The 17599-nt window shown below is 33.3% G+C and overlaps 2 protein-coding genes across 2 annotated transcripts; one reads left to right on the top strand and one right to left on the bottom strand.

Annotated features, from left to right (window-relative positions):
* Positions 1-425: 425 nt before the first annotated feature.
* Positions 426-1365, top strand: LOC122605227 (NDR1/HIN1-like protein 3). The gene has a single exon (XM_043778135.1). The coding sequence runs from the start codon at positions 461-463 to the stop codon at positions 1160-1162; it is 702 nt and encodes a 233-aa protein (XP_043634070.1). The 5' UTR covers positions 426-460; the 3' UTR covers positions 1163-1365.
* Positions 1366-4560: 3195 nt separating this feature from the next.
* LOC122604445 lies at positions 4561-5121 on the bottom strand. The gene is made up of 2 exons (XM_043777339.1): positions 4783-5121; positions 4561-4734 (listed from the first exon to the last, which is right to left on the bottom strand). The coding sequence occupies exons 1-2, from the start codon at positions 5119-5121 to the stop codon at positions 4561-4563; spliced, it is 513 nt and encodes a 170-aa protein (XP_043633274.1).
* Between the last annotated feature and the right edge of the window lie 12478 nt (positions 5122-17599).

Below are 17599 nucleotides of genomic sequence, written 5' to 3' on the forward strand. Positions count from 1 at the left end.
GTTTTTAATAAAAATAAAAGAGATTATAAATTAATTAATGATGTGAAAAAGATATTTTAAAATGTTTTTCTCATATGAAGGGAGAGTCCCAAATGGAATACTGAGTTGACAAGAAGTTGCAAGAACCTCCCCGTTATAAGTATCCGGCCTTATATATGGTTTTTCGTCTATTTGACCTTCCTAGTATAAACACGCAAAGCAAAAAGGTACAGAAAGTATAATAAGAAAACGGAAAACCACTATCAAGACGAAGTCAAGGTATAGAAGTTTCAAAGAAAGTGATGTCGAAACAAATGTAACCCAAACAAACAAAATATTAATTAGTCGTCGCTTACACTTTCAATGGATGCGTGTTTTTACCCATAGATATAACAACTCTCACGCGTTATATAACCATTTGCATTCTAATATAAATACATTCCTTTTTCTTCTAATCAATATATACATACAAACTTTCATCATGTCTGATCAAGCCCACTTAAACGGAGCATATTATGGCCCTTCAATCCCACCTCCCACTAAACGAGCCCGATCATACCATCGTCACGGTGGAGGCAGTAGTTGCAACCCTTTATCGTGTCTATGTGGTTGCATATTCAATCTAGTTTGCCAAATTGTGATCACTATTATCGTGTTCATCGGTATTTTAGTACTTGTACTATGGCTTGTCTATCGTCCAAACATGCCCAAATTTCATGTCAATGAAGCCGCTCTTACACAATTCACTTTGTCACCAAACAACAACACGCTTTACTACAATCTAGCCGTGAACATGACCTTTCGAAATCCTAATAAACGTATTGGTTTATATTACGATAGAATTGAAGCTAGAGCCGAGTACTATGACCAGAGGTTTGCTACTAGGAATTTGGAGACTTTTTATTTGGGACATAAACAAGAGAAGGATTTGACTACAGTATTTTCTGGAGAGCAAATAATTGTGCTTGAAAACGACGATAGACTGAAATATAATTCGGAAAGGAGTGCTGGGGTTTACAATATTGATTTGAATTTGAAGCTTAGAATGAGATTGAAAGTTGGATGGGCTAAACCTAAATATAAACCAAAGTTTGAATGTGACTTGAGGGTTCCTATGAGTACTTCTAGTGGTACGGTTTCTTCGGTTGCATTTCAAAGAACCAAGTGTGATTTTGATTGGTAAAACATGATATATATTCATGATATATATCTATTCATGATTATTGGATCATATGTTAGCATCTATGTATTTTTCATTTTTTGAGATTACTTCATATTCTTGTATACCTTAGTTTATGTATTACTATCATTTCCATTTTAAGTACATGTACTATGCACTATATAGTATCGATTTATATATGTTTATAAATAATGATGTTTTATTTATATCTTTTTCCCCTTTGTATTTTTCATTTTTTGAGATTACTTGATATTATAGCTTGAACACTTAATTCAATTTAAGTATTACTTTGCAAATTTGAACTTGGAATTTCTATATGTTCGATTTGTGTTAAAATTAGTTTATTGACTATATTTGTTCATGTCATCTAGAATACATATTGATATATATTCACGAAATATCTTCTGTTGACCAATCTTTGTCATTATAAAATAAATTAAAGGTAAATATATAGAGAGAGCCCGAAAAAGAATGACTCGTTCCTATCGGTTTTGCTTTTAATATGTATCTTTGTGATTGTAATTGTAAATTGTTAAGCTGTCTTTATCCATGTTTAGTTAATCAAAGAGACCGTATTATTTGCCCCCATCCACATTGTACATGATTTTCGTTTTACTTCACTGTCGAGAAACAAAAAAAAGGCTTTTAATTTCAAGTTTAACTCAAACGTAACTCCCTTCTTTTCAAGTTTGAAGCAGTGTCAAACCAAAATATCCAATCTCATCTTGAAAATAGAAATATCATTGCCGACAAAAAAAAAAAAAAAAGTATCATAATACGAAAGATACGTATCTTATAGGTTACTTTTGTATAAAAGCTAGGTTACACAACTTAGATAAACAAATCTTGTTTGTCAGATTTTAATCCATATTAGTAATTTCGTCTTTCACAATGCTAATGGCTAGACCGAATATAGAGGTGACGTGGAAAAATTGATTACTTCTAAGGCAAAATTTTATATACGAGTATATTTACCAAGTCAAAAGGCAACAAGAGTATCAGTCGGATGCTACAATATTTTAAGTACACCTTTCATACTGAAACAAAGAAAAATAATTACATGTCGATCACTGTATTCAAAATTATTATAAGAAGTGCTGATTCAACTGTTAATTAATAATATTAAATTACCAATTGCAATATATGATTGTCGTAATCCAAGAAATTCATAGTCGATAGGACAAAATTGTATTCGCCATGATAGGGACACCCTTACCTTAAGACGTACCATATGTTAGACATATTTGGGAAACTTTCTTTAATTAATACATATAGTAAACCTGAAGAGACAATTATAAAAAAGGGAAAAAATTATACGGAAAATAAAGAAAGTTTACTCTTTTTTTAAAATTTTTTTAATTGATATGAACTCTAACAAGATACGTGCATACAAAGTTCAAAAATTACACATAAAACATCATAATTTGAAACTATTTTATTGGGACCAAGTAATTTAAGGAAGGTTAGCCTATTGAATAACTGTTCTAAAAGATAGTTTCTGAATTTCTATGTTTTAACTAAATACATTTGTGTAATTTATGAGTAACAATAAAATAGTTTATCGTCGACAAGGATAATGATAAATCAAATTCATATAATCAATCTAATCATAGAATGATGTCATGTGAAAGCATAATCAAGTGATAAAATCTACATGTTATATTTTTTAACTTTTAGGTTGACTTTTAAATATATGAGTTGGATTGATTAGTTATTTTCTTATTGAAATCCTCTTTTTTATCGAACACAAATCCAAAACAAAAAACAAACCCAGGCGCCAAGCCAATGCTTACTAAAATTAAGTGAGCCCATTGGGTTAAACTTAACCCTTAGACACTCTGGCCCACCAAAATATAACCATTAACAAATCTCAAAAAGGGATAAAATCTAAAATTCCAATTGGCCTTTATCCATCTTATTTATACAACTTTAGTAGGGTCTGTTTTTGCTAACTTTTTGCATTAAATATTGAATTAATGAAAAGGACACATCCACATCTAAAACATAAATATAAAGTAGTTATTAAAACTCTAGCTTAATATAGTTGCTGACTTACATAAAATTACAAACACGAGACATTATTATATATTTTAAAAACCATGAATCGTTTCGCGTGTCCGTTTTTTTTTTAACTTCTATTGTTTCATACTTTTACACCAAACTTTTATATCTTCTATATCTAACACAAACTTAGTTTATTTAGAATTTTAGGTTTTTTAATTTTTGCCACATAACTTTAACCTTTTAACTTTTTGCCGCATAACTTTAATTTCTTTTACTTTTGGCACGAAAGTGTTGTTTTACTTAGTTTTTAAACTTTTGTTTTTTTAAGTTTTGCTACAAAAGTTTCAATCTCCTTACTTTTTATCACATAAACTTTTAACCTTTTATTTTTTGTCACATAACTTTAATTTCATTTACTTTTAACACGAAAGTTTTGTTTTATTTTGTCTTTAAACTTTTGTTTTTCTAACTTTTGCCACAAAACTTTCATTCTTTTTACTTTTGATCACATAAACTATTAAACTTTTAGTTTTGTCACATAAGTTTTATTTCTTTTACTTTTGGCACGAGATTTTTGTTTTATTTACTTTTTAAACTTTTATTTTTCTAACTTTTGCCATGAAAGTTCCATTCTCTTTACTTTTTATCACATAAATTTACTAAAGTTTTCACCATTTTACTTTTTGCCAAATCACTTTTCGTTTCTCCTACTTTCCGCACAAAAGTTTTCTTTTATTTATTTTTTATACTTTTAGTTTTCCAACTTTTGCCGCGAAAGTTTCATTCTCTTACTTTTTACAAAAGTTTATTTTCTTTACTTTTTAACATATAACTTTGTGTTTTCGCCACATAACTTTCAACCTTCGTAACTTTTTTCACGAAAGTTTCATTTTCTATAACTTTTCATTTTTTAATTTTTGCCATGAAAGTTTCATTTTATATAATTTTCGCTACATGTGTAGATGTTACGAAATGTCTCCCGGGACAACGACCGGGAAAAAAAACTAGTTGGAACCAAAGGCCAAACACCGGGGCCAGGGAGCATCTATTCTGGCATGCTAGTTATAGTTATGGTAGACTAATAGTAAGAGAAGTGATAAGCATCACCAATTTTTAATCATCCATAACAAATATACATATTTTAATTGATAGCATACAACTGTATAAAATATGTATTATTATGAATCTATAACAAAAAATTATTTTAAATCTATCACTCCTCTATTTCAAAGTCTAAGTGTGAAAAACACACCAAAGATAGTCACCACTAATAGGTCCATACATGATACATATATATTATGCATAGTAACACAAAAAAATATACTAGTAGTATTTTAACAAATTCAGACACTTTCATTCTATAAAAAATAAACTCAAACCGGCCCATAATCTTTTATTTAATCGGGTACCATATCCGTTTCATTTTGAACGGATACAACAAACTCCGGCTCCATAAAATCTCGAGCCGGAGATCCTGCAGGTGTAAAAAACATAGGCGAATCACACGGGGTCGAAAAGACTGTCTTCACAACTCCATCACTCTCATCAACCGCGATCACAACCACCTCTTCCTAGTTCACCACCACTTGTACGGGTTCCATTTTGTTCAAAAAGTCAACCTCATGCGTTGATTCGACCTCTTCTTCATTTATCGTACAAAGAAACCTCGATGGTTCTTTTGCTTCCAACATTTCAAAAACATCAACAAATTCATCATCCGAGGATGTCTTGTTTGTGTCGTTCTTTTCAGGTTTTTCTACGGGTGGTTTCAAGCAGAAGAAGTATAGAAGTTCCTTGGTTGGAACTTCAATTACGGTTTGATCAGGAAGTGGTGGGGAGGAGTGACAGCGGAAGGTACGGCGGCGATGAATGACGTACAAGAGTTCACAAGCAAGTGCTATTATGGATACAATGAAGATTACTACGAGTACAATGGCGAGATTACTTACACTACTCATTTTGAATATATGTTTGTGTGAAAGTGTGTGTGTTTGTTTTGGATTAGATAAAATGATGATGAATAGATTAAGAAGACGGTGGGTGAAATTAAGGTGGTAAGAATAATGGGGTCACGCTATAACCACGGGGATTGAATGTTTATCGATCGAGAGAGTTGACGGGGGGTTGAAGTGGAGGTCGATTGTGTGCAAATTAAGGTGGTAAGAATAATGGACTTAAGGTCCAAGTCCATTTTTCGATTTTCACATTTTAATCCTCCTTTTTAATCAATTAAATATAACTAACCCTTTAATTATGTTTAATTAATCATTTCGTGATCAAACTAATCAATATATTACTTTAATATATCAATTAATATTATCGAGTTACCGTGTCATTTCGTGTGACCCCGTAGGCTTAAATTATTCCCGGACATGCGATTTATAATAAAATAATCACACTCCAACAGCTCCCACTTGAGCATGTTATTATAAAGACAATAACATTGGTTGGCATCTAGCAACACTCCAATACTCCCGGAAATATTTAAGAATAGATTCTTAAATTTGCCAAGTTGAAATGATTTAGTCTTTAATATCCCTTTGTTCAGATACCCTTGTTAATTTTGAATATGGATCAATGTCATTTCATAATTTAACGATTATGTTTCTCATTTCTACAATTAATTAAGATTACCAAATTAGTCAAGACAACTTCTTGAATTCATTTGGGTGTGGCCACACAAACATCTTCAATTAATTAATGAGGGCGCCAATTGGTATCATACTTCAGTTGCAAATTGAAGGAACAAATCCTGTATTGACTACAAGTGTCTGGCCATATCGTTTCTCAACATTTCTGAAAATAGCCCTTTATTACTGCCTTGTTCAGGACAGTTATGAACTATATCAAGAAATGCAATCCACACATGCATAACTCACTTGTATCTCAAGTCAAAGGATAAATAAAGTTACCATTTCACGAATTTCATTTAATGACGCCGATCCATAAAATGATAATTCGTTCTGTGGGGTAAGTCCAATATTCACCTTTTGAATATCATGTGAGTTTGGTACGATCCACCATCTTCAAAATATTCCCTTAAATATTTTCACCAATCTCTCACAATTGTCTTACTTTAATTATATTCCCATATAATTAATCGACAATGGACGTTTAAAAATATTCAACTAATATTCATGGATTAAACATGCAAATATAGGACACAATTATTATAAAAATGAAACCACTTATACCGCGTATAAAAATTCATTTATTGAAAATAACAATTGTTTAACATCTCATTATCCAAATACCAATCACAGATTTACATGATATAACTTAGCAATAACCTATGCCCACGGCATACTTATTGACATTTCCTTTTAACAATGCCTTTGTAAAAAGATCCGCTAAGTTATAATCTGTGTGAACTTTGAGTAATTTGATTTCACGCAATTCGCTTTGCTCACAAACGTAGTGATATCTTCTCAGGTAATGTCTTGCACCTTTCTGAACCCCAGGCTCATTGGCAATGATAATTGCTCCTGAATTATCACAGTACAAATCCAAAGGTGTGTTATTTGAGGATTATCATTTTAAAATCCAAAAATAAACTTTCTAATCCAGACAACCTTCATGTCGTCTTCTCTGAGACGGCAATATACTTAGATTCTGTTACATACATAGCAACTGTGGTTTGCTATTAGCTCATAGCATTCCACTGTGTCTTCATTTAAAATGAAGATGTATCCCGACTGATATTTTTGATTCATCTTCATCAGTCATGAAATCCAACATCACAAATTCTATTACCATTTGAATTTTGATCAGGATTTCAACTATACACCAAAAATAATTCTTTAGTACCCCGCATGTACTTAAGAATACTTTTCACAGCAGTTCACTGATCCACTCCGGGATTTCGCTGATATCGGCTAACAATATTTTGAGCGAAACACAACTTCAGGTCTAGTGCATCTTACCGTATACATGATAGATCCCACAACCGAAGCATAAGGAACTCTTTGCACACGCTCCACCTTGTCAGGTGTAGAAGCACCGTTCTTGCTAGATAAATTAAGTCCTTCTTGCATAAGCAAGTTCCCGCGCTTAGAATTTTCCATCTTGAATCTCTTCAAGATCTTATCTATATACGCACTTTGACTTAATCCAATCAACCGTTTACTTCTATCTCTATAGATTTTGATTCCAAGGATGAATGCTGCTTCACCCAAGTCTTTCATAGCGAAACACTTTCCAAGATTAGATTTTACGTCTTTCAACATTGGAATGTGATTTCCTATTATCAATATGTCCTCGACATACAAGACAAGGAAAGTAACATTACTCCCATTAGCTTTGCGATATAGACATGGCTCATCAAGATTCTGAACAAAATCAAACTTTTTGATCTCTTCATCAAACTTTTTATTCTAACTTCTTGATGCTTGCTTCAATCCATAAATGGACCTTTGAAGTTTGCATACTTTGTTGGGATATTTAGGATCGACAAAACCTTCTGGTTGTACCATATAGACTTCCTCGTCTAGAAAACCATTCAAGAAAGCGGTTTTGACATCCATTTTCCATATTTCAAAGTCATAGTACGCAGCTATGGCTAAGATAATCCTAATAGCTCTAATGTCCGTAACCGGAGAAAAGGTTTCCTCAAAATCAACTCCAAAGAGTTGAGTATAACCTTTCGCCACAAGACGAGTTTTATAGGTGTGTATATTTCCATCCATGTCGGCTTCTTCTTGAAGATCCACTTGCACCCAACGGTTCTACCATTTGGTGGAAGATCAACCAAGCTCCAGACTTGATTGTCTTTCATGGATTTTATTTCCACATTCGCACCTTCAAGCCATTTGTCAGATTCCGGATCTGATACTGCAGCATTGAAATTAGGAGGTTCATTCAAATCTCCTACTACGTGTTCTTCAGACTCAATCATAAGATTTAATCTATCACGAGCACGTATTGTCCTTAAGGACCTACGAAGTGGAATCGCTTCATCTTTAACTTAAAGTTCATCTAGAGATTCATCTCTTTGAACATTTTCCCCCCTAAGTTGAAGATTTCTAGTGTTTTCAGAAGTTTGACACATCTTCTTGAGCCTCATCAAGTTCAACAATCCTCCCACTGTCTTCTTGAGATATGAGTTACCTTTCAAGGAACTCAACAAATAACAAAAAAAATACTTTGACAGTGTTTCTGGTAGAAAAGTAGAAGTAGTAACCCATCGTTTCCTTTGGGTGTCCTACTAAGATGCACTTGACAGATCTGGATTCAAGTTTATCAAGCGTGTCTCATTTCACGAGTACCTTACATCCCCAGACCTTTAAGTAAGACAACTTAGGAACACTTCCATGCCACAATTCATGCGGTGTCTTGTGAACCTTCTTAGATGGAACCATATTGAGAATGCATGTAGCAATCTCTAGAGCATAATCCCAAAATGAAATGGGAGAGTCTTAAGATTCATCGTTTATCTTACCATGTTCAACAAGGTTCGATTTCTTCTTTCACATATACCCTTATATAGGAGTAAGCTCTTGGATAAATCCACAAGCTTTTAGATGATCCTTAAACTTTTGGCTTAAGTATTCTTCATCTTGATCCGAACGAAGAATCTTGATGGTTCTATTGAGTTGATTCTCTACTTCACTTTTAAATTCATTGAATATTTCGAAGACTTCATGTTTATGTTTAAGCAACTAAACATAACCATAATGACTGAAATCATTCATAAAAAATGATGAAGTAGCTAGCCTTTCCTTGACACATGCCTAAATGGGCTACATACACCCAAATGTATTAGTCCAAGTAATTCCTTGCCCCTCTCCGGTTTTATGCGGAAAAGGTATTCTTGTCATCTTGCCGAAAACACAAGGCATGCATTTGTCAAATGATTCATCATTTGATTTAACGATCTCTTGTCAAATGTTTCATCATTTGATTTTAAGATCCCTTCAATTTGAAGTATGCATTTCTTGCTAACGACAACACATTTATCAAATGATTCATCATTTGATTTCAAGATCCCTTCATTATGAAGATTTCCAATGTGTTTCTTGCTAACGACAATCCCAAAAACACGCAGTTTATTAAATGATTCATCATTTGATTGCAAGATCTCTTCATAATGAAGATTTCCAATGCGTTTCTTGCTAATGATAATGTCAAAACCATGCATTTATCAAATGATTCATCATTTGATTGTAAGACATCGTCCCTTTGAAGTCTTTAAATGGATTTCTTGACAAAATTAAACAAGATGACTATGTCAAAGATAATTAGAGTCCAAGTTAAAACTTGACTATTTGCTATTGAATTATTATTTGTATAACAACGCACATAATTCAATTTTGAAGATACTTGAAGCACTGGCCGAACCAGCTTGCTTCTTCTTCGCATTCAACTCAGCTAGATACTTTAGCCGTATGCTCCTTTTGCCAAAAGGATCTTTTAAGGTTTTGAGACAAACACAACTTGTTTTCTCTTACCAAAAATCTTGCCCTTTGATGTGCGATATCTAGCTTTAAATTTATAACACGATTTACCGAAAAATACTGATAACTACACACTCACAGGCAGTGTACCTGATCGTATGCAGTATAGTGAAAAATGGTAAGCCGAGATCGTTCGCAAGGACTTAAACTATCATTTGTAAAAACGTTTAATGATTCAAGTAAAATGGGGGGTTTTGTGGCCGAGTTGCCACAATGCAAGTAGTTAATTGAAAATTAGTAATCCCAAAGGATTAATCGAAAAAGAGATTGTAGTTTAAAACAAGAATTTAAAGGTCACCCATCTTGATTTCGCTCAACAGAATGTTAGGATTGCACTTTTGATGAAGTTCAAATTCAATTTGGTGATTTAATGACCGAGACTCAAATCTGTTGCCAAACCCCGTACCCGTCAAGTTAACAACTTATTTTATTCTCTTGTAATAACTAGTTTCATTATTAAGACCGGTACCCCGAGACGCCTTTTGTATAACTTCCCTAGTTAAACAATGGTTTTGGTCATTTTAGATAACAATTTTGCCTATCGATTGTACCCAACCGTCAACCCGTTAATTCTTATCAAATATTGATTACCCTCTACCGTACCCGTCATAGAACCAATTGCTTCTAACTAAGCAATCAAAATAACTTATACCCAAATCCTAGTCGTCACCAAGCAATGAGCACAAATCATCTGCAATCAATAATTGAATAACAAAGAATTAATAGATTAAGTTCACGACAAAACGTTAAATCAAATCACTTGAATTAATAAAGCTTGTGTAATCCCTCCATAATGTCTCACTCCATCAAGATGGATGAAAAGGCGATTAGCCACTCATATTAGATATGAAATAACAAATCAAAACGAAAGAATTCATTGTTACCGAATACAAAGGATTGAAAAATGAATAACGAAATAATTCCGAACGAGTCTTTGATCCTCCACAATGATGAAAAATAAGATAAACCCTAAGAAAAGCTCTTCAAATCGTCTGAAAAGTGAAAAGATCCTTTTTGGAATGTTTTTGCAGCTATTTATATGATGCAGAAAACTGGACAGATTCGGCGCCCAGGTGCGTCGCACTTTACTAAGTGCGTCACACTTTCCTTTTGACTTTTATTGACTTTGACTTCGTTGACTGGCCTCTTGTCGCCTATAGAGAATGTGCGTCGCACTTTGACTGAACTGCGAAGCACTTGTTTCCACGACAAACAAAACGGCGACGCACTCCATGAGGTGCGTCGCACTCTTAGGTTGACCAGCATTGACTTTTTTCGATTCTTTACCTACGAGCCACATGAAACATCCGTAAACACCCATTTTGCTCCAGAAACTCTGTTTTCTGCAAAATATCGCTTCGGTACCTGTTTTCCACCTGAAACACCAACAAATACCATAAACGCACCAAATGTATACGAAAATGACTCGTAATCCTCACTAATCGACACTTTAAGCTATGGGAAATGGGCATAAAATACGACATATCACCCTTAGCTTACGGTTGTTTTGCTTTCTGGACCTTTCCCCCTTGATCCTAAGAACTTGGGATGTAGCAGATTTCCTTGGAAGCTCTTTCTCATACTCAATTAACATGACATAAAGTTTAGCTGTGGTTTTACTCATGCTATGCATATTATAATTGCGCACGAACTCCTAAAAAATCCCCTTTTTAGGTTCATGCCAATAGTAACAGGCAGATGATAAGCATAGTTCAACCTTTTCCAATTGCTCATGAGTACCTCTTCAACTAGAGTACATGAGGACTAACCGATGTTCCATGCTCGTGTCGCAAGTCAAGAAGTTGATCAACTAGGTCGAACAGCTCCACTCCGGCTTGCTATTCGTACAAAAACTTGAGCTCGTTAATCATATCACGAGGAAAATAATTTTCAATTGCTTTCGAAGGTCGGCATTCATGCTTCCCAACATCAAACAAGCAACCTCATTTTGTCTATCGTACCGAGCATTGTATGCAGCCACCTTTCAAGTTGAAGCATTCGCTCCCGGAACAATGGTGTCTGCTCATCAATGACTTGAACCCAGTCATTGAAGTTTGTCTACATGCCGATTGGTGTATGTTTTGAGAAGGATTTGTTGCTGCCATCTTCAAAACAGACAAAAGTTCAATTATCGGTATTTTTGATAATTAATCCTTAAGAAATGTAATTTACCCTTGTTAAATTCATCTAACAAATTACTTTCACTAAGGCTAGGATCCAACTTGACATACAATCATTTCATCAGTTGATCTGCTAGAAATGACGGTATTCAAAAGGTAATCAAGAATCGATAATTGCATTCATGCAACTCCTAGAATTATGGGACTTACAACAACACTGTAAAGGGGTATTAAGTGTTTTGTAAACATGTTTTGTCCCATCTTATGCCACGGGTTAAGGTCTCACCTCTTAACTCGTTTTAAGTCGCCCAATTAAGAACATGTAGATAGTCCACCGCTAACTCACAACGAGTGGTCATCCACCTTGAAGAGATACAATTCACCTACGTCTCACGTAGAGCAAAAAGCACTGGCAAGTGTTCTTAGCAAAGTGGGTGGCATTGACTTAACTTTAAATGGGTAATGCATTTGATGTGAATCAAAAGTTTATGTTTGAAGACTCATGCATAATCTTCGAAACATAATATTTAATAAGATTATTTGTATAGTCTTAACAACACAAGAGAGCTCGGTAGCTCCATTTGAACGCACAAAGAAGCGCAAGGGCAAAGGTTTGCGATGGACGCAATTAAAAACCCGCCCTTTTAGAAGGCTAGCGCACTCCGACTTATACCTCTCTTAGAGTTTGTTCAAATGGGTGAGCCGGTGTATCTCAAGGTTGTAAGACTCCAATTTTATTAATGAAATCTCTATTTCGATAGTTCTTAGTCAAGTTTATTTCAAAAACCAATTTTTGCATCACCTTTATACAACTTATAAACAATACAAAAATTAATAAACTTACTAATTTCCAAACTATTTAATCAAGTAACAAGTTAAGGTAGGCCACCTAAACATGGTCACTATGGTTCATGCATATGTTTAAACCCGGATCCCCCTTTCGAAAAAGAGGACCACATGCATCAAGTTACCTTGAATGCGTAAGCCTTTAAACAAAATAACTAACAATTTAGCACATAAACACATAAAACATGCTGACTGGAAATTTCCAGTAGCTTCACGACCAGTTTAAGCCTGTTTCTGGTCCGATCATATATAATGAATCAAAATATGTTAAACTTTCATTTTGTAGATTTCCTTGACTTTTGAAATTAAAATCAAACGTTCAATCCTAAAATGAACTTTCGGAATGTTGAATCAACTTAACTATTAATAAATAGGTATCATTATCATAGGACATCTAGAGGTATAATGGTTGATTTATAAGCATTAGATCAAATTTAATTATTTTATCTTTATTAAATGACAGTATGTACAGTATTATTTTATCTTTATTAAATGACAGAATGTACAGTATGATAAAAAAAATTAGAATTCAAATTTAATTATTTTATAAACATTAGATCAAATTTCATCTTAAATTTATAAACATTAGATCAAATTTAATTATTTTATCTTTATTAAATGACAGTATGTACAGTATGATAAAAAATTAGAATTCAAGTAAAACATACTTAGACGATTTAAAAATTTACACAGTAACAGTATGATTCGAGCAACCATTAATATGACCAATATCATAATTTAATCAATACGAAAACTAAAAAAGAAACATATAAAAACTAACTCCATATAAATATTGATTACAGTTTACCCTTTATTTTTCAACTTTACATAAATAAAAAAATTTGCAACAAAGTATATAATTTGAAAAATACATACCAATCCATGAACAAAGACCATCTCGAACGTTTTGATTTCCTTTGGGTTATTCCACTCCTAAACAGTCCATACATGCATAACACAGTCGTAGATAATGGTTAACATGTGTTGGCTTAAGATCTTCAAGATGAGCTAATGTGGTTTTATTTTTTGTTGTTGAAGAAGAAACCATAACGAACCTATAATGAAAAATAAACTAAATTAAAAGAGATAATAATAACAATAACATAAAAATTAAATGTTAAATAATAATAATTAAATATGAACAAAATATATAAATAAAATAAACTCTTTCGGTAGTCGATCATAGGTTTTTTTTTAAGGTTGAGAATATGTGAGAGTTTTTTCTAGGTTGTATATATATAGTTAATAATTTTTGAAAGACTTTTAAGGATAAACAGAGTTGTTAATTAATAATAAGGTCGGTCATTTATTAAATAAAATATATATAAAAAAAAATGATTAATAAGGAGGTATGATTAGGCTCAAAGAGGGATTGAGTCCGGGTTATGCAAACCATATAAGAATTTTGGTCGACTTTAATAAATATTCTAAATCTAAATACCAATCCATATAAATATATAATGGGATACCGTTGTTCACTTGTTTGGTTCAAACACATAACGAATAAATAATCTTATTCGCGTTTAGTATTCTCCGCAAGCCCTGTGATCACCACAAATATATAATGCTCTTTATGTCTACAAATTCCATGATAGTAAACTCTACATGCATAACGAAAACAAAATGTACGTGATGTCAAAGACAAATAGTAACAACACCACCTTAAATGTGACGTGACTATATTCCATTCGAAATTGAGATTTCCGTCATCTATTTAACTATACAGTACACAAGAGATGAAAATTACTCGATAAAAGAAAGGGCAACAAAACTTGAAATGGAAACGACTGAATGTAATAGTTCAAGTAATACAAATATCGTAAATCTTACATGGGAAATGAAGCTGTTGTGATTTGGCACTATGCAGCTCTCCCAATATGCTAATGGCCTCGAAATATGTAATATCCGTAAAAAAAATTCAAAGGTCATAGTTAATATAATTGATTTTTAATAACAAAGTTTACTTGTTTAGTTAATTGATGTATCATGTCTAGAAAAAGACTAATGTAAACGTAGACAAATTAATCGGTTAGATTAGACAGTCAAGTACTATACATGTCGAATAAACTGACTTCATGAACAGTAAAACCAGTTTGTGTATTTTAATTACCCTCTATATTTTCTAGTGCATACTTGTCAATGGTTCATCCTAATTATCGAAAACAATTTGCAAAGGGTATGTGAATCCAGAAAAACTAATTTATAACTAAATAGGATGCACATGATGAAGATTACAAATAGAAAAATGATCAGAAAAAAAAAAAAAAAAAAATGGATGGAAGGAGTGATCGATAATGTGTGAATATAACCAAGTCAAAAACAATCAAGAGTACCGGCCTCTTTTGTATACAACCATTCCTTTGAGACAAAAATCAAACACTTAATTAGCAAATAAATAAAATCACTAAAGGGATGGTCTTAATTAGCTTTATTCACAGGTTTATGTTGAGTTTACATGTCAAAAAGGAGGGTTAATTGGCTTTTGGAGCTAGGCTGCCATCAACAATAACATATATAGGCCAATGATTTTCCTTTATATATGAACTTGGTTCTGCATCATTTTTTGAATATAACCATCAAAGCTGCATATCAAGAAGTGAAGAAACATAGAAAGATTCAAAGTAGGACAAAAATCACCAAGAAAACATAGTATCAGTTATTAATTAAAAAATACATGAAAATTTTATTATCATACCTAATAATCCATCATTTATTTTCGTAAAATTTTTTAAGTCCAACTCTTAACCCAACAACTTTCCCATTTTGCAACCACAATATTCTTCTTAAATTTTGATTTTCTATTTTTCTACGACAATCGACCAAGCATTATATAGATAATTGCATCAAAGCCTAATCATTACTGGAAATTATATATAATGTAAAACTCAGTTCAGAAAGAAAGCTTCCAAGTGACTAAATACAGTTTATTAAGAAAAGAAAAACAAACCTTAATAATGTACTAATTACGGTTTGTCATTCGGATTTGTACGTCCATGGAATCCAAATATGTAGACACCAAATCATCACCGTTGCTCCGCGTGGTGGCATCACAAATAGATGGAACATTCATATTTTATTTTAACGTATAATTTACATCTAAGATAGATGTGGCAAAATAGATAGAATGGATAATGTGTAAAAACTATATATGATTTTAATTTTTTAAGGGTAACCATGGTCTTAATTGCTCATCAGTTTGTCACAACCTCATTAACCAACAAACCTAAATAATGATTCAAAAGAGAGCATGATAAACCATCAATGTATCGGTAAAGCACAGACAAACAAATAATGATTCAAAAAGGGCCATATGTTCATCGTCACAAACACACAAACTTGTATGCAAAGCACATGAATTAGTAATGTAGCATATCATGATGACGTATAATATTACAGCAGAATTACTTTGTATAGTAAATATAAGTAACTCATTTAACCATGTAACACATATAACATAATACAGCAGAAACACTTGGGGAGAACATGATAGTTTCTGTTGTCCCTAATCGTTTGATTCATAAAATAGAGCGAGAGAAAAGATACTAGAAATAGAATCGTGTGTGATAGATTAATGAAAGTGTTACAGACACTTGTATATATAGACATTTACCGAACCATCTTGACTATTCACGAATGGTCATGTCTATTCTAAACTATCTACCATTGTGGCTGTTCACCAACAGTCACAACTTTTTACATGTAACTTCCAATAACCGCTATTCGGTTATTATCTATTATATTGACACACTAAACCCCTATATTTACATAACACATAAATATAGTATTAACCGAGCAATGAATCGGGATTATGGTCCACATTCTCCCCCTTAATCTCGATTGTTGCTTCGTCCTAGATCTTGAACCCCGAGCATCTGCCGCATAGTGACAAACTTGAGCCTTGGTAATGCTTTAGTCAATATATCAACCCTTTGTAATTCGCCACCAACGTGTTCCATATTGATGTGTCCATTCTCTACGCATTCACGAATGAAATGGTAACGAATGTCGATATGCTTACTTCTTCCATGAAATACCAGGTTCTTGACGAGTGCTATTGCTGAAACGTTATCAACCTTCAGTGTTATTCTTTCCTCTTTCCAGCCCGTTATTTCACTAAGTAGCCGCTTTACCCATAAAGCTTGACATGCTGCTCCGGTAGCTGCCATGATTTCTGATTCACATGATGAGAGTGCTACTGTTGGTTGCCTCTGAGTGCACCAGGTAATAGGGGATTCTCTAAAGTAGAATACTATTCCAGTAGTTCCTTTTCCTTGATCAGTATTGATTCCATAACTACTGTCACTATAACCTGTAATCTTGCAGCCGCTATCCTTTTTGTATATAATACCATGCTCCTTGGTTCCTTTGATGTATCGGATTACTTGCTTTATCGCCTTCAAATGGTGATCCTTTGGTTCTTGCATGAATCTGCTGAGTAATCCAACCGAGTAACTTAGATCTGGTCTAGTGTGTAGTAGATACCTTAGACATCCAATTAAACTTCTGTAATAAGTTGCGTCAACTGGTTTTCCATTTTCCGCCTTGACCAACTTTGTTCCTGGATCCATAGGTATCTTTGTGTCATTGCTTTCCATCATACTAGCATCCTTTAAGATCTTGTTGATGTAACCTGTCTGCTTGATTGTAATCTCTCCCCTTGTCTTGGTAACTTCTATTCCGAGGTAATAAGCCAACAATCCTAAATCGCTCATTTTAAACTTGTCTTCCATCTGGGATTTGAACAGGTCTATATCCTTCCTTGGGGTGCCCGTGATTATCAAGTCATCAACATAAACTCCAACTATCAGTGTGGAAGTCTCATTTCTCTTTGTGTAGACTGCTAGTTCGAGATTACACTTCTTGAAGTCCAATGACTTTAAGGTTTGATCAAGCTTCGTATTCCAAGCTCTTGGTGTTTGCCTTAAACCATATAATGCCTTCGAGAGCTTGTAAACTTTCCTTGAACTTCCAGGTTTTACGAAACCTTCAGGTTGTGTAACATAGACTTTTTCCTTTAA

Source organism: Erigeron canadensis, chromosome 6 (assembly GCF_010389155.1).
Source record: "Erigeron canadensis isolate Cc75 chromosome 6, C_canadensis_v1, whole genome shotgun sequence".
Taxonomy (NCBI): domain Eukaryota; kingdom Viridiplantae; phylum Streptophyta; class Magnoliopsida; order Asterales; family Asteraceae; genus Erigeron; species Erigeron canadensis.

Bases quoted from the DNA above. Each gene is read 5' to 3' on its own strand.
- LOC122604445 (XM_043777339.1), bottom strand. From the start codon at position 5,121: ATGAGTAGTGTAAGTAATCTCGCCATTGTACTCGTAGTAATCTTCATT. The intron at 4,735-4,782 runs GTTGACTTTTTG...GTGGTGAACTAG, and splicing joins AGGTCGAATCAACGCATGAG to GAAGAGGTGGTTGTGATCGC.
- LOC122605227 (XM_043778135.1), top strand. From the start codon at position 461: ATGTCTGATCAAGCCCACTTAAACGGAGCATATTATGGCCCTTCAATC.